The 22,582-nt window shown below is 37.2% G+C and overlaps 1 protein-coding gene across 9 annotated transcripts in view; it reads right to left on the bottom strand.

Annotated features, from left to right (window-relative positions):
• RFX3 (regulatory factor X3) overlaps positions 1-22,582 on the bottom strand; it is a 290,084-nt gene that overhangs the window by 74,590 nt on the left and 192,912 nt on the right. For 8 of the 9 annotated variants that reach the window (XM_047699486.1, XM_047699480.1, XM_047699483.1 and 5 more), the window contains one exon: positions 5,436-5,510. The exons of the other annotated variant lie outside the window; for it this stretch is intronic. In XM_047699486.1, the coding sequence (XP_047555442.1) occupies positions 5,436-5,510 (75 nt within the window). The remainder of the gene's footprint in view (positions 1-5,435; positions 5,511-22,582) is intronic. 9 annotated transcript variants of the gene reach the window in all.

Raw genomic sequence — 22,582 nt, 5'->3', positions numbered from 1 at the left:
AGCAAAAGTTGCCTCAAAATACTTGGAAGCCTGGATCATATTACTCAAGTCCCAGATGAATCGTTTAGAGAAAATGAAGTTTTTACCGGATTGGCTCCGTGGTCCCCTGAAAGGCTCAACAGGTCAAGTAATCTGGACTGACAGCCTGGCAAACTTCTTGTTTTACCGTATGCAGTGTTACATTCTTAGAGACTCTTCATTTCTACGCCAGTTCTTCAAAAAATCTGAGTTTATTTGTAGTATGTGCGTGTATGTTTGTGTCTACATCATCAGTTGGTTTGAAAAACTCCGTAAGAGTGGGTTTCCGGAGGACTGTAACTTTGATGGACGCTAAGGTGCATTTCGTTCCCTGCCCCTTATTCGCAGGAGGAAGAAGGTTTGCTCCGTGCCAGAAGGCTGGCAAGCACTTTGGAAGAGCAGGAGGAGGTCCTGTGGAGGTGCAAAGCCCTGAGGGCTGGAGACCCAACCTCGAAATGCTGGGGACAACTCTACCATGTAAGCACAGTGGTCCTCAGCTCACTGTGTGAGCGGACTCTGGTTTAGGAGCCATGAGGTCAGATTCTGAGATGCAGCTGGGTATTATCATGCGCAGGCTACATGCAATTATGTTGCCTTCAAGTTTCATCACAGGGATGACATTGTAAATCTGATATTTGGGTCTGAAACACAGTATAAGAAAGGACTGATTTTGTTCTAAGAGAAACCTGGCTGTTCGGAGTAAGCTAAAGGCATCCCCTCTCGTGTGGCTCAAGGGAAGGTCAGACCTGTTGAGATCTAGTTTCCTTGGGCTTTGTCCTTAATAAAATCCCTTTGGACCCTAGAATTCAACACCCTTAACATTTAGCAATTTAGAACTAAACCATTACTATTTCGTTTCCTCTGTTATAAAATGTCATTGAATATTTACTTACCTTTATGGTTTTTAAAAGCTTGTAAAGATACCACAGGAACTTTTAACCTTTATCTTTAAAACTTGATTATTCTACTGATGAACTAACACAGATTCATGTAAGGGTGGAAACCAAGATAATTGCATCTTTCAACCTTTGCATTTAATCTATATTAATCAGGGTAGATTAAGGAAGACGAATAGTTCCTATTTTTCCCAAAGGGAAATACTGATTGACAAATTAAAAAAAAAAAAAAAAACATACTGCATTCCCCAATTAACATCTAAATGTAACATTTGGCATTTTTCCCCCAGATGGATTATTATCCATTAGGATTCATTTTAAGTTCAGTTCACTGATGATATGCATTTTGACAGGTCTTATTGCTGTCATAACTTATATTTACAATACAGCAAAGTCAAGGGAAAGTGAGTACAAAACAAGGGTTTGCTTTGAGCTGAATATATTTAAGTAGCTAAAACCAGCAAAAATCATAAAACAACTTGCTAGATTTAAAAAGTATAAAAAATAAATGCCTGATGCTTTTTTATATGCTTTAGATGGATTTTTTTTTTTAATGCAAAAGTTCAAGAACATTTTGTGGAAATTGGGAACAATTAGTTTAAGAACATTCCTGTGTTCAAATGTGCAATCTAAAAAATCTCACATCGGGTACAAAATAATCATTAAGTGCCAATTTATATTAGTTACCACTGAGAAGAAGTACAAAATAAACTTCGGTCTGCAATGACTGTCTACTTCGTTGTAGGCAGACGATATACATCATTAAGCCCCACTGCATATTCACATACAGAAGATTTGGAAATAAAAGTATTTAATTAAAAATTATTATACTAATAAAGTGAATTCCATAAAGCTAAATCAAAAGTACCATTCTAAAATACAAGGAGGTGAGTGATATCACCCTTGGCTATGTTTTGTTTTTGTTTTTTTTTTTTTGAAGGATGAGATTATTTGGAGAGAAACGAAGTTGTCTACTCCTAAATGGAAGGTTGCCCATGTGGCAATGATAGAGGGCTCATATATACTCTTTCACACAAATTCTATGCAGGGAAAAGGCTGCTTTATGCCAAAACTGTTCATAAACAAACCGACAGAAGCATACTTGATAACAAAAACATGCATGCATGAGTTCCCAAATAAATGAACATATGACAGGCAAAGGTATGGAGAATACTGAAGGTAAGATAAGATCTGTTCCCTTCTACTACTTGTTTATGTTCATCCATTTAGCAAATACTTGGGAAACTTCTACCATTACCAGCCACTCTTCTAGGCACCAGGGATGCCTCAGTGGATAAAAGGTATGAAGTCCTCACTCTCCTGGGACTTCAACTTGTCAGTTTGTACTCTCTGCCTGCATGGTGTTACTACCAAAATAATTGCCATTATGCGAATATTGACAATACTAGAAAAGAAACATGGCACTCAATGTAACTATACTCAGTTTCTGAGTGGGGTACTATATAGGGTATGAAACTGAGGAGTATATATGCATCATATGCATTTCAATCTGAAGGATAACAGAAAGATAATGATAAAAACAGAGTAGCAGTACTAAGTACTCTTAAGGATACACTGAAAAGGGGACACAGAATTCAAAACCCCACCCCAGAAAGAAAGGTAAAAAAACAAAGCCATCATGTTGGATTCTACTGACAGGAGATTATTTATTTGTTTGACCCTAAGAAGAATTTTCTGAGTTACTGTGAATAATCAAATGTGTAAAGGGAAAATGCGAAACCCATTCTATCCCATATTCTAAAATAGAGTGAAATAGACTTTCTGCTCAAAAATCATGATTAAGATGCCTCTTCTAAAACTACTAAACATGGGACACATATTATTGATCAGTTCTCCGAATTTCTGGCCTAATGAAATCGATCCTCTGTAGTAACTGAGAGGTCAGGGAAGTATCATCATGAAGTTGGGATTCATGTCCATTTTAAAGAATCCCACAAACCTCAAATGAATCTCAAATGGGTATTATGTCCCATATAGTGAGGGATACAGGTAACTTACAGTTTACTGACATTTAAGATATTAAGGATGTATTTTTAAAAAACTTTTCCACTAAAATTTTTCTTTACAAGTGAACATCACCAATTAAGTCAACAGATTTTAAAATGCCCTTAGCAGGTGGCTATCAACTAGAACACATGCAGTAGCTTTTCCAGTTGTTTAGATTAACCTAACAAAAATTAGGAGCATCACTAACTTTCCAAGGACAGAAAAACAACAGAATTCTTGTTATGTGTTCAGGGAGAAGCCTGACTGGTCAGCAGAGACAAGATCCTTCCTTTACAGTTTCTATACCATCTGTAGAATCATTTGTATTTGTGAAGACTTGACTGTAAATGTGCTTTAAATGAATTTAACTACCTCAGAGGCATAACAAAACAAATCAGGACATCTAGAGGGAGATTATCACTGTATTTGCAACATTTATCTATATACTGTATATGTGTGTGTGTGTGTGTGTGTGTGTATATATATACCACCGTGTATATATCCTGAAATGTCTCTGGCAGTTAGACAACACTACGGAAGGGCTACCGTGCTATGTAACAAAAAGCATGAAGCCACACAGTAACATTTATTCCTTGTTTGTGCAGCTTAAACCACACGTTCATTAACATTAAATATTATTTTCTGAGTTTTACAAGAGAATAATAATCTCAAAGAAACCCCAACATATCTGAAGAGTTTCCAACAAATCAACAAAAATATACCAAAAAACCCCATGTTCTTATACCTAATTATTAGTCATGGAATACTAATAAATATTGGTAATCCGAGTTAAAATTAAACACAGCACATATTTTACTAAATTGCATAATTCAAGTGAAATGAGATATGAATTAAATAACAAAAACACAATTTCTTAGAAGTCTGACAGTTCAGGAAGTTTACTGTTGGCTTCAGGTATTTGTTTGTTTTTCTTATGTTCCTGTACATTTTTGACTAAAAGTAAAAAACATTTTTACTTGCCATTTTCAAATCACAAATGCCAGTTAAGTCATTACTGCCCCCCCCAAAAAAACCCTAATAGTGTACAATAAACCAGTCTTTATACACAACTACAAATTCATGCTAACACAGTAGGGATATACTGATGAAACATATAAAAGAGTGACATTTTTTACTGCATATAAATTTTCAGACGGGGGTAAAAAATTACATTCCTTAAACTGTTTCAAAAAGAAAGGCCAAAACATACATTATTTTAAAATTTACAACCTATACTTTTTACCAGAATGGCAGGCATTCTCCAAATTGGCTAACCTGTTTTTATTTGCCATGATACTTCCTTTGAAAAAGAAATAGCACACAATATTTGTCTAAAAACAAATGTGTAAAAGACATGGAGGTATTTAGTGCTAAGCTGGAATATAAAATTTAAGTCTTTGAAAAGTCAATTATTTACAAAGCACAGTGAAAATATTATCTGTGAACTAAAGGTTTTAGGTTTACTGAAAAAATAACAATATCTCATTTCGGTTGGGTGATCCAATTTTAGACTTTTCACTCACAAAATATGGGGAAGAATTCAAAAATTATAATAAGTTATTTCTCAGTTTAAGAATACATTGTCAGTTGGGAGGGAAAACTAACTTGGTGTATTGTCATTGATATTAATTTAGCAGAAGATCTATCTAAAACAGATATAAGTCACAGCTCTATTTACTTTTCCCCATATATTCAGAAATTATGGCAACAAAATAATTTTTAATCAGAATTTCCATCAGTTCCCCCAAATCTGAAATTTGAAAGTGTTCATAGTTTCACAAAACTGTCCTTGATCTTCTCAGACTTACCAGTGTTACAGTGATGGCTGCATCTGGTAACAGGTAAAAGCATCAAGAAATAGTAACAGTGATCCTATTTAATCTCAATTAGTATCAATTTATAGCTTATCTAGAGTCTCCCTTCTTCTCTCGGCCCAGTTTCATTTTTCTGTAGGTCTCAGGACCTGAGCTCATCTAGGTCACTGTTTCCTGCCCACCTTATATAGTCTTACTGGTAAAGAAATCATTTTCAGACAGTTTACCACTCGGTTTGGTATTAATCATCTTTTTCCACTTACAGAATACCACTGGGCATACAAGCAGACACGACCGTTTGCCTGCTTTGGACACAGAGATGCGGATCACAGGCATTTGCTTCACAGACAATCAATATCAAACCAGAAAACTTTAAATACTGAAAATCCCCATTAATTAGCTCTCACAAGTAAATGGCAGCTTGGTATGAACTTGGAAATGTTACATCTGTACCAAAACAGCACAAAAACCTAGTAAAGCAGTATATCAGGGGCTCCATTGGGGGTTTTTTGTTTGTTTGTTTGTTTTAGATATTCTGCTGTACAAAATAGCCATGAAGGGATACAGAGATCATAGGGCGCTGAGAGAGAAAGGTTAAGAAGCAAAATAAACAAGTCAATAAATAAAACAAGCATTTAGAAGCAAGCAACACATGCAGAACAAGCAAGAGATTAGTTTACATGAAGAAGAGGCAACTTACATGGCTGTTGAGGAGAGAGCTTCTGTGAGTGGACAGACCGTCAGACTTTTGCAGCGTCTCAATCGCCATTTCAATCTGATAATAGATGTCATTAAAAAAAGGGCTCAAGACAAGATAGTAACAAAAGGCTCACCAGAGAATTTTTGATAGATTCTCTAAAGTTCAATGTCTTCTTCAATGGTGGCTAATGAACAGCTCTTACCTAAATGTGTCTTTTCCCCCACCTTCCCGCCCCACCCCCAGAGAATAAAATAAAAATAGGCATGCTAACGATAAGCCCGATCGCAAAAAGTACACCTTTTTTTTTTTTCTGGAACATTCTGTAATGATGATCAGAATGGAGGCCTGAAGAGCAGGAACTCCAGTGGTTTCTTTCTAGTTATGAGAAAACATTCTTGACTTTCAGAGTTCAAGATGTGGGCTAGTAACCGCTCTCTTTCTAAACAGTCTTTCACAGAGTATTTAATATTTGCTCTATTTTGTCATGAAAGAAAAATTACCCTGCAGATTCTGTGTTTAACATGCATTAGTATTTTAATGCAAATGTACAAAGACCCTTTCATTAGTATTCAAAAGCTACTAACTCTATCCATTCCTCCCTTAACCCTGTATTAAAATTTGGAAGTGGAGGGTCATTAGTATGAACAAACACTACGATGTAATCATGGTCCCTATGTTATATTTTAGGAAGTGGTGGTGAGGCAGAGCTATTAGAAATGACAGCAGAAATGGAACATAAAAGAGAAAATAATTCAGAGTCAACAAAGAAAAGGACAACCACAGAAACAGTTTTATACCATGTAATCTCAGCATACCATGAGCAATCATAGCACCTTAATTAAGGAGCAGGTGCCTAAAATACATGGGATGCACTCTTGATAACCTCATAGCAAAAGATGTCTATCTCTCACTCCCAGTGTTAGGGCACCTACTGTCAAATCAGGTTCTGAACACACTCTATTTGGTTACTTGGCTATGTTAACAACATTAACTGAAGTTAAATTTAAAAATCACATTATGTAAGAGAGAAAACTGATTTCGTTACTTTTATTTCTACCATGTGATCAAGTCAGCACATCAGTAGAAGCACCTATAAAGAACACTTAGTGTTTTCAAATGTAGTTGACTTACTTTTAGTTTACAGTGGTTACGGAAATTAACGATGCCTTGAAATTCTCACGTATTGTGTCCCCCCACCAACACAAAAAAGATCGTTGGCAATGTCCACAGCGAAGTTTTCTCCCCCATCAACGTCCCAATTGCTTCCTGGTGGAACTTTACCCACAGAATGTCCAGTCTCAATTACATCAGCATTAAATCCAATTTTCTTCTAAGCAACTTGGGAACTTAATAGCTTTAATTCTATTTTATGTTATTTCCACAAGTTACTAGAACCAGTAAGATATAAAACTGACAAAAATGTTAGACTAGAAATTATAGAAAAACATATTCTTAAAATAGAGATTATAGTAATTCATAAGACTAAGTAATAGGATTTGTTTCACTGTTAGTTTCTTTTAGATCACAAAATTAAGTAACCTGGCTTCTAAAACACTCTCCTTGCTGGGTGGAATGGTCACGTAGTAGATTTTCAGTTGAAAACCAACTGAAGAAGGTAATATATTGTACTAGTGAAAAAAAATATACATTACAAAAAGAGTAACGTAAATGTACAGAGTAATGAGTAAGCAAGCATTTTACTAAAATGTTAAACTGCAGAACTACAAAGGACCTTGGTACTCATCTCTTAAAAGGGCATCCTAAGTGTTCTTGTTTGCAAAGAGAACACATATATCCAAAAAGAGAGCTGAAAAGCCTCACCCTCACGTGACTTTAGATCACTTCTGTGAAGAATTCGCTCAGAAGTCTAATTTGCTACAATGCCTACATTTTCTTTCTAGTTTGAGTGTCGAGAGTTCGACGTTCGATTTCAGTCTACTAGATAAAAATAAAATGATCTGCATTGCCTGATTTTCTACATTGAGTTGAAAGGTGAAAATGATCAGAGGTGTCACTGCGGTAGTGATGATCGCCAAATCTAGGTCTTGTGGGTTTATTAATCAGCAATTTTAATTTCTTTATGACTAAAAGAATTCATGGTTACTGTTTCGGGTCATTAAAAAGTGGACATGCTAGACAAACATTTTACATTTCTTCCTTAAACCAGTGAGGCTTTAGACGATGATGATACAGGAGGTTATTTTTTGAAAAGTCAGTGAATGCTCTGAACTAAGGTTCAGTGCCCAGTTGTAGCTCTTACTGAATAATCATCCTGAAACTGAGTCACCAGGAGTGTACACGTCCTCTCTGCAATTACCTATTGCTAGGATACGTGGTGCTTGGGAGTTTAGGCTGGTTCAGGTGACCCTGGACTATTGCCTCATAATCAGATAAGAAGCTATGGCAACTCTTCTGAGATCAGATGGTGGGATGCTCTATCCAACATGAGACATCTGGCCTGGAGAGACAAGCTTTCAGAGCAATAAGTGGGATTACTGGGGCGAGTGACATTAAGAAACTCCCTGTGTGACAGAGCAGGTAAGAAACCGCCATCCATTCCTGACAATCTGGGCACATGGCTTCCTAGAAAAATCAGTCTTTTCTGGAAGAGAAAAGAAGATCCTCAACACGATGCTAGGGACGATTTTCAAACCCTCCAGATTCACCAGCTTCACGCGGGGATCCGGGGAGAAGGGGACTTGACTCTGGGGGTGGTTCTCCACCGAAGACAGGAAACTTTGCTTCCATCTTCCTGCAGACGTATTTTCAGCAATGGGAGAAGAGGGTTTTGCAATCTCGGAAGAGTGGCAGGCCTCGGGGGCAGAAAAGCAAGAGAGACAAATGAGACGTTCTCCAGCTCTGGTAATCACGGGGTCTCCAAGCCTCAGAGGCAGCCCCGATGGAATGCCTGGCCAGGTCCGAAGAGTCAACGCGCAGGTAATGAGAACTTGCTACACTCACAGGCCAGATTTCTTTCCGACCACATGGTAGCAGAAGGATGCAAAGACCTCGTTGCGGTGTGTCGTGTGACAAACGACTGTGGAGAATTGTGTGAAAAATGGGGACTGTGTGGAGCACCTTGCTGAGAGGGTCACTGGCCATGAAGACGATTCAGAAAAATCAGACTTCGTCAGAGAGCAGGCACCCCTGGGAGTCTGGCTGGCCCTGAAGCTTATTTGGGTAAAGAAAGAGGAAAAGGTAGCTATATTTAAAAAATGTTTGGGACCGTGTCACCAGTGAATTAGTCACTGGAGGATTAAAATGAATAGAGGTGTAACATTCGGCTTCCCCAACCAACCGCTGAGTTCTCAAAAGACTGAAAATCAGGGAATGGTGTACATGGGTTTCCTTCACTTGGTCAAAAGACACCCTGTACTAAGTCTGGAGGGCTCATCAGAGACTGTACCAACGACTTTGCTTCTGGTACAGAAAGTGGCAATGATCACAACTGTGATAAAAATATGACCACATGTCAATAAGCAAACCTTAGGTCTTGTATGGCAGTGTGTGTGTGTGTGTGTGTGTGTGTGTGTGCACGTGCGGGTGCGCAGGTGTGTATGGAAGACTTAAGCCCCTATTATTCTGAGAGCATATAGCAAATTCAGCAGATTGCACTAGTGACGGAAGTCTTTCCTGATTTCTCAGGAGTTAGGATTAGAAATTCAGAAGAGGCCGGGGAGCTGCTGTATTTCATATGTAAGAGAAAAAACAATATGTAAAACTCAATGGAGCTCCTACAAAAAGAGAAGAAGGCCTGGAAGGGGACAGGGTACCTATGATCTGATGGGGGACAGATACACAGTATGATGAACATATGGCCTCAAACCCAGGCTGCAAACTCTTTTCCAGTCACTACAATGCTAATGCTGCCTTGTGGGAACCAAGAACATGCACGTAGAGGGTCTCCAACCACCCAGGGTTACCCTGGGTGTATCTAACCAAGAATCAGTGTCCCCAAAAGGACTTCAACTTCAGAGGAAGTCCCACCCAAGCCCTTAGGAAAAGAGGATGGGAAGAGGAGAAGAGGGCACAGATGGTGTCTGGATGTCCAGCAAATACAATTGTGTCCTCTTCTCCCAACCTCAAAGAAGGGATCGATACTGTACTTCTTCTAAGGTAGCAAATACTTTTAAAGACAAAAATGAAATATGAAAAAAACCATTTTCCCCATTATTTATAATTTTCCATTATTATTTGCAATTGGCATTTGTAGTTCCCCATAACATTATGGATGGCCCTTTTATTATTATAGGATGGCCCCTCGTTTTGCAGACTTGCTCCCAGGCTGAGGTGCTCCGCTGGGGGGTAGGGAGGTTTACAGGACGTCGGGATCTGGGAAGACAGAAGTCAGGGTTGCCCTCACCTGCTCACAGAATGGGCAGAGTGGGGCGAACAGGGAAGGACAAAGAGGCTTTGAGTGACTGTGCTCTGGACAGTAGCATGAGAAAGCCTCAGCTTTTTCTCCTACAGAATCCTCATAGGAGCTCTACCATGGCCAGATACTGCAGGTTCAAGTAATCAAGGCTGGCTAGAGCACAGGGTTCATTCAGGGGCAGCGGATAATGTCAAAAAGGTAAACTGCAGTTGGAAATGAGGGAGACGTGAAGGGTGACAAGTCTTTTGCACAAGATACATGTGATAAAAAAGAGGCTCCCCTGGACATGTGATTTATACATCCATTTATGCATGCTTGTACAATGACTCAAATAGGGCATCACGTTGTGGACAATTAGGGCTCTCTCTTAATGTAAATATCAACCAGTCATTCCATTACATGCTAATAAGGCAGAAGGAAAAAGAATAATTATATCACCTTATTCATTGTCTTTATAGGTCAAGGCACATTCTCTTGACTCTGAAATGGCTTTTTAATCTATTTTAAAGAATAAAGGTCAAGATTGATATATTCAACTACCACTATAATTAAAATTGGTCTCTTGGTAGAAACTATTTCCTTTCTAGAACTGTTAAAGTGATTTAAAAACTGAAGTAATATTATAATACTTTATGGTTTATAAAGCCTTTTTTCCATTAATTCTCTTGTGATCTTCACAGCAACTTTGAGAAGTGGGGAAGGCAAGCAATATTATCTCTTTTTCACAGATTAGAAAATTGAGGTTCTCTGGGATTGAGGGATTTTTTTGAGATTACACAGGTATTAAATATGAGACTAGAATACAAGACTTATCCCTCGAAGTTCAATATCATTTCCATTTTATGCAAATACAACATAAATATGAATCATGGAATATTTCAAATCAAAATATCAAATATATCAAATGAAACTTCTGGGGAGTGGTTGGCAAAATTAACATTTTCTAAATGGTTTACAAGGAAATTACTTTCTAATAGGAAAGGGTTTAAACATGATTGACAAGTATTACTTGAAAATGATTTCAAAGTGATCTAAAGGCAACACAAACTTCTAAATGGATAGTCACATTTTAATCATCACAAAAATAGTTATCTTTAATGTATAATTCCAATTTTTTTTTGTCTATACAGGTTGCTGTATTAATCTCACCAATTAACATAGCATTTTTTTTTCCTTTTCTTTAGAGAAACCCAATCAAGAGAATACACTTAAGACTGGAAATTTTCTTTGGGGTAATTGCTCCCCTGAACTCTTAAGACTTCACATTTTGTTTGCATCTGAGGTCAAGTCAGAAATGTTTCTACTTGGTGGCTTTGGTTCAGAAAAGCTATCTGTGTTGACCAACATGAACACGTAGCCACCACATTTATCTGATAGAAATGACAGTGTCCTGGTGTATGTGCGCGGGGATGGGTGGGGCGGGTCAGAGGGGATTCCTACAGGAAGCACTCCAACCAGGAACATCAGAGGAAAGAATGATGAGATCTTAATCTTACATGCCTAGGCATTTAGAGCAAAGAAGTTTTAGGTCTTGCAAATGTCTAACTATATAAAATCTTCTCCATTCACATAATTTTATGACATCTAGAGAAAAAAATTAAGTTGTTTCGCTTTCAACATGAAGTTTTGGCAGTTTTGTACCACCTGAAGCTATTCTGAAATATTTATGAGGGAAAAAAAATCTGGGTTAAAAAAAAACTTGCATAAATTGAATGTGTTCTGAGAATATTTGACTTAAGTTGGTGGATTGAAACCAAGACTGCTGGTTTGGTTCCTCTGATCACTCCGTACAGCCCACATCCCTCTGCCCTCACTGGGACCCAAAAGACCGGCATTATCAGTGTGTGACAATGAAATTATTTTCTGAGACATCGATTCCGTAAGTACTCAGGGCTAAATTACCCTTCGGGAACCTGCTGGGTTAGAATTAAGTGATAGGATTTAAGGCCAAGTTTACATTTTCCAATGTATAAGATTTCAAATCTGCCTTTTGCAGATTATTCTGAGTTCTAAAGCACATGTTCACTTGGTATTTCATCTGCATAATCACTAAAACAGAGGATTCCTCCAAGCGTGGTGGTCCTGGATCAGTATGATGGGAGTCACCAGGGCACTTGTAAGAAATGCAAATTGGAGGGGGAGACAAACCGTGAGAGACTGTGGACTCTGAGAAACAAACTGAGGGTTTTGGAGGGGAGAGGGGTGGGAGGTTGCGTGAGCCTGGTGGTAGGTATTAAGGAGGGCACGTATTGCATGGAGCACTGGGTGTGGTGCATAAATGATGAATTTTGGAACACTGAAAAAGAATTAATTTAAATTAAAAAAAAATAAAAGGCATGTATGAACTCTCATAATTCAATAATAATAATAATAATAATAATAATAAAAAATCCACTAAAAGTAGAAAAAAAAGAAATGCAAGTCTTGGACCCCTCCCCACACTGAATCAATAGCCCCGGGGGTGGGGGTGTGGGGGTGTGGGGGAGGGCTCTGTCCAGGGATGTATTTAATCAATGCCCCCAGAGAATGCCCCCAGAGAAAGCACACTAAGTTGGAGAAACATGGCAGTAAAATAGTCTCAACAATTTTCTTCTTTGTCAGGGTCAGACTGCACTTACTATTTTAGGGAGATTAAGCAGGGAGAGAATGGGCATTCGTTCCCACAATGGTGCTAGGGAATTCTACTTAAAGAGCAATTTTGAAGTCTAAGTATTATTTGGATTTTTGCTTCTCTTTCACTCTCTTCCCACCCACTCCAATCCTACCTTGAGGCAGTTTTGCAATTTATATGAGCAACATATAATCCGAAGATAAAATTTTGGTGAATCTAAAATTAATCAATGTATAACACATTAACATTTGTGATTTAAAAAAATAATGTGGTAAGAGAGAAAAGTGAAAGTAACCGCTTTAAAGAAGTCTGGAGGCTATTTCTGGATTTCCATTTTTGCCTTCGAGGATTAGGCAGCTTTCTGGTACGCCAGAACTGGCTCTGGAACCCATATGGTAAACCTTTTATACTCCCAGAAGCACGTGCCTGGTCCACACTGCGGGCTCCATAAATGTCGGAGTGAATGATTAAAGAAACTAATCCAGACTCCAAGTACATGAATACAAACACAAAACATTCGCTTCCGCTCCAAACTACTGAATTAAGAGTGGATCCAAAGATCTTTACTGAATTTAATGCCAGTTTCTGTTCTCTGAACTTCCCACAGTCTAATAAAGGAGGACTTCTTCCAGGAACATGATTTCACCTGAATTGTGATACCTCATCAGCAGTCTTTACGCTGGGCTCCTAAAGGAAGGGTTGTGTCAGCCGTAGGCATTCGGGAAACATGACCAGATACATACACTGTATAATCATCAAGGGCTTGCTTGAGATTTTTGCAAATAGGAAATCACTTTTTTCAAATAGATAATGTATTCACATGTCTCCATGTTTTTTTGTTCCTTCATGCATTCTTCTGGAGATATCTTTGTGCTTCTATAAGCATATGCAAATGCATGTTTCTATTTAAGCATGCACATACTACCTCGTGCCTTTTCCCTTAACAATATGGATGGAGATCTTTCCATCTCTCTAGATCTCGATCTATGTGTGTCTCCTCTACGTCCACTTGCGTCTGTACACATCCTGCCTCATTCTTGACTGGCTGTATAAAATCCCACTGAATGAACAAACGCACCAAAATTTATTTAACTATTTCCCTGCTGATGGACAATTAGCCTTTCCCCAATTCTGTTATAAAGAACTCTCAATTCTGGTATAAAGAACTACCCCATGAATATGGTTGTTCATGTTCATGCAGCATTTCACACATGCAAGCATATTGTCAGGGGGATAAATTACTAGAAGTACACTCTTGGGGTCAAAGGATATAAGTATTTTCTATTTTTATAAAAATTTCCATAGTGCTCTCCAATTCTGTCTGTGCCATACTCAGACTCCTCTCAACAGCAAGACAGAGGGCTGGTTTCTTACGCCCCTGGCAAGGCTGACTGACTTTTCCAGCTTCACCTGTGTGAGAGATGAACAACAGTCTCTCTTTGTGCCTTATTGTTCATTTCCTTTTCAGCGGGATGCTCATTCATAGACTTCTGGCATTTTTTGGTCTTTTTCGTTTTCCTCATGGATTTATAACAGTGGTCTGTACATTAAACCCATTTAGTTCTTCAGATATAATGTCTCAAAACTTTATGCCAGGTTATTTCACTGTTGCCTTTATTTCCTGTGGTTTTTGTCACGGGGAACACTTCCCCTTTATGTAGTTGCTTTTTTTAGAGATATTCTTTGTAGCTTCTGGATTTTATATCATACTTCACCACTATCAAAGGATAATGATAGAATGCATTTTTTCCAACCAAGTGAAATTAATTTTTGTATAAGGAGTTAATGGATGGAACCCATCTACTTTTCTTTCCTAAACAGTCATCCAGTTGTCCCAAACATCATTTATTGACATATCCACGATGTCTCCACCGATAGGCAATGCTACCTTTATCACGCACGATATTCTACACTCACTCAGCCTGTTTAGGGTCTCTAGTCCACGACTGGTCTACACGGATCTATTCACATGCCAACAATCCTGTTTGAATTACTCTAACTTTACAATATGTTTGGATCAAATTGAAAGGCTGTTAACATCCCACTCCACTCTCCATTATTTCTCTTTTGACAAAATTTCCTTCACTGTTCTTGCATGTTTATTTATATAAACAGCCTATCTTGTAAAAAGAAGAAAATCTATTGGTATTTGGATTGGGTTCATATTGAAATATTAAAGCTAATTTAGGAAGATTCAAAATGTGTGATACTGAAACTCCTTTTTCAATCATGCAAACTTCTCTTTGGGCCTTAGGAATTTTAAAGTTCTATTTAGCCCCTGGACCTTGTACATATATTGTTAGTTTACTACATGGTGTGGTTTAAATTGATAATAAATGAGACCTTGGCTTCCATAATATTTTCTAACTAGTGTCATTTGTATCTAGAAAAGCTACTGATTTCATTAAATATTAATTTTACTAAATTCTCTTACTATTTGTTATGGTTTTTCATCTGCTGCTCATGGTTCTTATCAGGTATACAATTATAACTGCAATGCTGAGCTCTTTATCTCCTTTCTATTTTCCCGTTCTCTTTTTCTTATCTAACTACATCTTTCTTGTAATTTTGAAAGCATGGTTAAAAACCCGACATCTTCCTTTCCTATAAGGCAGATGGGAAAGGTACTAAACTTTTAAGTAGTAAATTTAAAGTAAATGTGTAAAATTATTTCTAACATTCTACAGGTAGATTACAAAAGTCCTAGCCAGTGAAATTTATGGGCTCCAATAGTTAGAATCAAACACAATAGCGAAGTTTTGAAAGAATCCAGATAATCTTGGGGCTAGTAAACATGACTGTAGTTATGCATGCTGAGGAGACAGTAATCAAATCACATACTTTTGGAGGATGAACTGATAAACAGGGGAACATGGAGAGATTTTCTCTCATTGAAAATTGGTAATCAGTCATAGGCTTTGTGTTGTATTTTCCCTCATTAAATGAAAAAACATGAGACAGTGGAACAGTCAGTATTACAATCTTATGGGCCTAACTACCCTATGATGCAGTAATCGCAATACTGGGTGTTTACCCCAAATATACAAAACAACAACAAACCCACTAATTCAAAGGGATACATGCACCCCTGTCTACTGCAGCATTATTTATAAGAGCCCAGATAATGGAAGCAGCCCCAGTGTCCTGATAGATGAATGGATTAAAAAGATGGGGTATATATAAGCAATGGAATATTACTCAGCCACAAAAAAGAATGAAATCTTGCCATTTGCAACAACACGGATGGAGCTAGAGAGGTTAATACTAAGCAAAATAAGTCAGACAGAAAGGTACATACTGTTCGATTCCACTCATATGTGGAATTTAAGAAACAAACCAAAGAGCAAAGAGGAAAAAGAGAGAGAAACAAACCAAGAAATGGACTCAACTATAGAGCGCAAATTGACAGTGACCAGAGGGGAGGTCGGTGGGGAGATGGGGAAACAGGTGATGAGTTTGAAGCACGTGCTGTGATGAGCGGCCGGTGATGTCTGGACTTGGTGAATCACAATGGTGAACACTTGAAACTAATATAACACTGTAGGCCAACCATACTGGAATTAAAATAAAAATGAAATAAAAAATTGTATGGTTTTAACAATGACTCCTGTATTTTATTTTATTTATTTAAGATTTTATTTATTTGACAGACAGATCACAAGGAGGCAGAGAGGCAGGCAGAGAGAGAGGAGGAAGCAGGCTCCCCGCTGAGCAGACAGTCCGATGTGGGGCTCGATCCCAGGACTCTGGGATCATGACCTGAGCCGAAGGCAGAGGCTTTTACCCACTGAGCCACCCAGGCGCCCCCAATGACTCCTGTATTTTAATTTGTCACCAAGCCACTTCGTATTTTAGCTGGAATTACCTGGTCTCCAGCAGTGAAACATGAGTAATTTTTTTTCCTCCCTCAAAATCTAGAGTAGTTTCAAACTAGTAAATTAATTGGAAACGTGACTTATAAATACAAGGATAAAGCAAATGTTATACAAGAGGTCACCTGGAACGCAGCTCATTTCCATATTCATTAAGCAGAATTTACCAACATAAACCTGCCTAATCTAGATGTCGCAGGAAATAGAATAAAGCCCTTTCTGGCATGTTGACAACACTCCTGTGTTCTGAAATCCTATTTCACTAGGAAACAGCTAAAATGTAAAATAACTCATTACACTTGGCTTTAGAATTCAGGAGAACCCGTCAGCTATGCTCAGGAGAGGCTGAAGGCCCCTGTCATTCTGTTTGTCTTAACCTTCCAGTTTATCAGGATTTCTAGGAGTGGAATGTCTTACAGCCTTAACCGCAAAATTATGGCTTCTAGATCTTACCAGCTTCAAGGCTGGAGCAGAGTGGAACTGACTGACGGCCGAATGGAACAGAGATAAAGTGAGGGAGACCACCAGTCACTCAAAGTCCCATTGTATTAAGTGCTTGGAAAATGAGGTCCCAGAACCTTCACTCAATTTAGGATTTAGTACAGGAAACAGAAGATTTCGTGGGACTCTCTCTGAGGAGATACATGTGAGGACTCCAGCTGGCCTAGAGAAAACAGGGCACAGGAAAACAGAAAATGCTAGGATCGTAATGGACTTACGTGTTTCTGCCAAAATAAGTGGAGAAGTGTTTTGTTTTTGTTTTTATTCTTCTCACTGAGACTAACTGGAAGACTAAGAAAATTATTTAAAATAGGAATGATTATTTCTGTAATATATGAAATACATAAAACTGATGTATGCATAATTTATGCACACTTTTAAATTAAAAGATTTTCTTCCAAGCGTATTTTTACGTATGATAATTAAACAGAAATTTTCATCTCGGGTGACTATTTTGCTTTTCTACCTCTATATAGCCGTAACCCAGAATCCAACATTATTTTTTCCCCCCTTTGGTATAAGAGATGGGCAGTCTGCCACCTTCTGTAACAGTCATTTCCCGCAAATATAAGAAAGGCCTTCCAGGGCTGATGAGAAAAAGAATCTCTGAGATACACTGTTACATGAAAAACAAGCAAGATGTAGTATTTTTTAATTACTATTTGTATTTTAAAAAAACATAATGACCAGCAGAGAGACAGAGAAAGAGACAGAGAGACATTCTGGTCTTCTATTCACAGAATATCTCTAGCATGACACTCAAAAACCTTGACACAAGCCTGAGAACAGTGTCAGTAGGCAGGTATCATGCACACTCCTAGATCTTTCCACTCGTATTACTTGAGAATACATAACTAATGCACATACACAAATTAATAAAAACAGAATAAATGGCCACTGGGACCATTCCAGTAAAGGAATACGAAGGGCAAAAGCATTTCCCGGAGGTACTAAACACATTCATTCACCTGTTTTCTTTTTTTCTTAAGTAATCTCTACACCCAACGTGGGGCTCAAACTTAAAACCCTGAGATCAAGAGTATGTGCTCTACTGACAGAGACAGCCAGGCTCCCCATCCATTCATCTTTTCAGAAAAAAGAAATTCCCTTACACAGAATCCATAAACATGTAACCCAAGAATAAAGAAATAAAAGCATCTCTAACTTTGAAACAAAGCTTAACTTTCTGTAATTACACAAGATAGGCCAGACTTTGACTTATATAGCAGCAGATGGACATTCAAATTCCCTCCCAGGCAAATGAAAGAAAGGACGGTGTTTTACATTAATCAAAAGCGGGAGAGATATAAACAATATTAGTTTCAACACATTTTCCTTGTGTCTCTTGGTGGGATCTACTTTTAGCAAGAGCCATTTAACATACATAATTACTAAATATATACTAAATATATATATAGAAAGGTATAAAAATTAGCTTTCATATTACAGTCTAAAAAATGATTAATGTAATCTTATTTAACAAGAAGGAAAAAAAAACCTCCATAAATAACCATCTAATTATAAGAACACAAATGTTACTTTATGGAGAAGTAAGTATATAAAGCTTCTTAAATGGCTATTATAAAGTCTGGTATAAAATAAACTAAGTTGCGATGAGCACAAAAATATCACTAACTACAATCACAAGGTTTTGATCCTCAAATGCAAATTGGGTTCAAGTTCCAAAATTCTGCAAATGATGTGGTTCTACAGAACGATAATGAAGAAAAATAAGAGGTGTTTTTTTTTTAATTATTTACTTATTTATTTGGCGGGGGAGCAGAGGGAGAAGCAGGCTCCCCACTGAGCAGGGAGCCCGAGGTGGGACTCGAACCCAGGACCTTGAGAAACTGACCCAAACCAAAGGCAGACGCTTAACCACCGAGCTACCAGGTGCCCCAGAAAAGTAAGAGTTTTAGATGAATGAAGACACACAAGGAAACATCATGGTGATGCAATCAGGAGAAATGTCAAAGAATGATGAGCTCAGAGTTGTGACTGAAGCTAACTCCTCCACATTAATATCCACGTGCCACTGAAATATTAACAATAAACAGATCCCTAGCATTATTAATTTAATAAAACATAAAACATTTATTCAAGTAGTAACTTAGCTGAACTTATGTCCAGTGATGTTCCATTAAAAATATTACTCTTTTTGAAAATTATTAATACTATCAGCAGGAAATGTCTATTACTGTGTGTGTATACATACTTATATAAATAAAAACATATATGTATATATGTGTGTATGTGCATATGAATTATACACACGACTCCAATAATCAAATAAAAATATACAGTAAAAGGAGAAATAGTATCTTGACCAAATCTGAGTATCAGTAGTTTATGTTATAATATATAGTCATAAAATAAAATTGTATATATTGCCATCATAATCTTTCAGAAAATTCTGTTATTTCTATGTAACTTGAAATCTGAAAACTTTTACAATGCAAAGACTAAATACTAAAACACGTTATGTAAATGCTTTGTCATTTAAAGTTATAGAACCGAAGGGAATCATTTGCTCAAATGCAAATTTTCCATTAATCACTCAGAGGTCTTTCTAGTATAAGAAAAATGGTTATATACGAATTATTAGATAGGTAAGAAAATATTTCAAGAACTGTTCATTCTTCTTAGCAATGGCTTCAATTTGAAATGATCATTTTGTTTCTATTGGCGTATCTTGGGAACTGGGTTTGCACATTGAAATAAACTTTTCTTTGAGCCAGAAGTTATTCCTACTAAATTTAGATAGAAGGATTTCTGTATAGACTAAAGTCAAGTGCAAGAGAGAGTCAAGGCAATTCTTCTGAGAACCAGGGCAAGAAACCTTGCTACCCACGAACTGAGTAAAGTTCTCTTGTTCCCAAGAACTCAAAACTTAACCAGTTTCACATTAACTGAATTAGCTGACTGTACATTCTACTTCTTATGACCTCTTAAGCAATAACCCCAATAGACTATTTCCCAAGCAGGAATTCTGGCCACGGTATAGACTACTGCTACCCATTCAGTTATGTTAAGCATGCTACAGGAGACAGGCTGAGCACTAAAGAACACGGAGGGAGATGAACGTCAATGGCACAGCCTGGCTCAAGGTTTGAAAGAAACAGCTTGAGTCTTGACCAACAAGTGGCTCAAGATTGTGCTCATATGGGTTCTACAGAGAATGAAAAAGATACATGAAAATAAGTAAATTCCCTTTAATGACATGGTACCTACCAAAATAATCTTTGAGTTCTAGGAGTCTAAACAACCAGAAGCTACAAATTTTCAAACATTTGGTAAAAGGAGAATGGCAGGAAATCGTAAATAGGTTGCACGACACTTAGACTTTGTTACCTTTACCTTTACTAGAATAACAGATGCGAAACTGTACACTTCATGGTGAATGAAGGAGATGATCTTTTGCACTATTGAGAGAAGAATCTAAATCAAATATAAATCTTGATAATAATGGAAGATAATACAATCAACACTAGCAGAAGTATATTTAGATTGTTTATTATTATGTTATTATATAGATCATATTATAAATATTACATTATAATATTTAGATTATTAGATGGATAGATATATCTATCATAGGACATTATCATTTGTGTTTTGACCTTACGATTTTTCCATGCAAAGTTACCTTTTTATTTAACTTTTTTATTCCTTTTGCTAACAAGGACCAAAAGAACAATCTTAATAAAAGAACCTTAGGTATTAATGTTCTTTTAAAAAAAGTATAAATTAATATATACAGTTGATACTACAGATCGATGGTTTTTAATAGGTTTCCACTATTCCCAGTTACTATAACTCAGCTATTTTAAGTGTTAGTTAAAAAAAAAAAATCACACATCAAATCTGTGTAGTGGACAACTTAAAAAGAGTAATGCCACTTTTCATACTCTACATAGAAAACAAAACAACAAAAAAACAAACTATAAAACTGTTACATTTGCAACTATATTGTCATGATCCCAAATCATCAATTTTATGAACTCAGTGATAATACTAATAAATTTAAGAAACCAGTATTCAGTGGATGACAATGTTTAGCAGACAGCCGGCAGTCAGTGTGAAGATAGACAACTACTCCTGGAGAAAAGGAAGGAGAAGAATTGGGGATGGGGCAGATGGAACGCCAGCATGGGAGAGGGTGGGTGAAAGGACAGTGGGAAAGAACTCTTTCTCCCCATTTTTCAATTCTCCTCAGGCCCTGACAAGTGGCAAGTATCTCCCTTTTCACTGAAAATGACCTTCTGAGTAGCCTTTATCAGGAGTGCTATAAAGTACGGTACCTGATCTACCTCCTTTCCTTTTATGGTAAAGATAATCTACAACATTTTACAATTTACAATTGTCAATATTATGATTTTAAAGCTGGGAGGAAATTAAGATATCATTTAGTTTAACTAAGCCCTTATTTTACTGCTAGAGGAACGAGGTCCAGAGAACCCATGATTTCGTTTCTAATCGACATAAATATACCAGTGTGGTTAAAAAGTTTAGAAATGTCATATTTAGTGGTATTAAAAGCAAGAGACAAACACACAAAGAAATGCTTCAAAAACACAAAGAAAGAAGTACAAAGAAGAGCTCTCCCTCAGAATGGCAAGTCATCTGTTCTGATGTTAGTAGGGAACGGTAAATTAAATATAATGAGCTTTTAGAGATGGAGCAGGGAAAAAGGACCAAGTGATGAAAGTCGGAACACATGCAATGATTAGAAACATAAAAATTATATACAAAATACTTACCAGGTACATATTATATCTTGAGGAAAATCCATAAAATGAGAAAGGTAAAGCCTGTCATAATATTTCCTATTCAATTTGTTTCTACCTCTATTTCATTGTAAGAACAAAATATACGGCAAGATTACGAAATGCACTTAATTCAAATCGCCAGCCCCCTTTTACGTGAAGCCCGTACATAACCACTTCCATTGCTACTTCAGCCAGGGGCGGTTCTCAGTGATCATCCTCCTTAGAGGGGAGGCTGGAAAGCTCAGGACACAGTTTGAGGGTATCAAATTCTACACAGCTTGTTATTACTATTTCTAGGACAGCATTATAATACATTAAAATCTGTGTCAAAATAAATCTTTGTATTAAATTTTAAAAACTTGAAAACTCAAATATGTAGGCAGGTTCCTCAGATACATGCTCACGCCTATCACCAGAGCCAACAGAGATGTTTTTTCACTGCAATCACCTACATCAGTCTTTCCCAAAGTGTCTCTGTGGTTGAACAGAGGGACTTTATAATATGACACACGGGTAAACACTTCTAACTTTACTATTTAAGTATGGGTTTTTATATATTTTAGAAAAAATTACACATAGTTTTCTATTTTAGAAGTGAATCAATTTTTAAAAATACGTTGAGTAAATAATAGTACAGGCGATCTGAGTGAATATGGCCAAACTAAATGTCTGAGGTTTGGGAAATGCTGCCCGTATGGTAACTGCTCTGGTGACAAGTTAAGACTACTACTGAGAGATGTGAAAATTCAAACTCAATTGTATTTTACTCTTCATAAGCCAGTGTAAATCAGCATAAGATAAAAGTGAGTTCTTTCAGCAGAAATTTACAGTATTTTACTATATATCACTGAAGGAAGCCTATAAAAATCAGCATCAATGAGGAAGACTCACCTCTCTTCCCATTACTCATAAAAAACTTTCCAACTCACGTAACGGGGGCGGGGGGGGGGGGACATATCAGTATCAACCCGCACAGAGGCACACAGGCCATGTTCTGGAAAATACCACAGAACTAAAAC

This window comes from Lutra lutra, chromosome 13 (genome assembly GCF_902655055.1).
Source record: "Lutra lutra chromosome 13, mLutLut1.2, whole genome shotgun sequence".
Taxonomy (NCBI): domain Eukaryota; kingdom Metazoa; phylum Chordata; class Mammalia; order Carnivora; family Mustelidae; genus Lutra; species Lutra lutra.
This window is presented reverse-complemented; position numbering and strand designations above follow the sequence as displayed.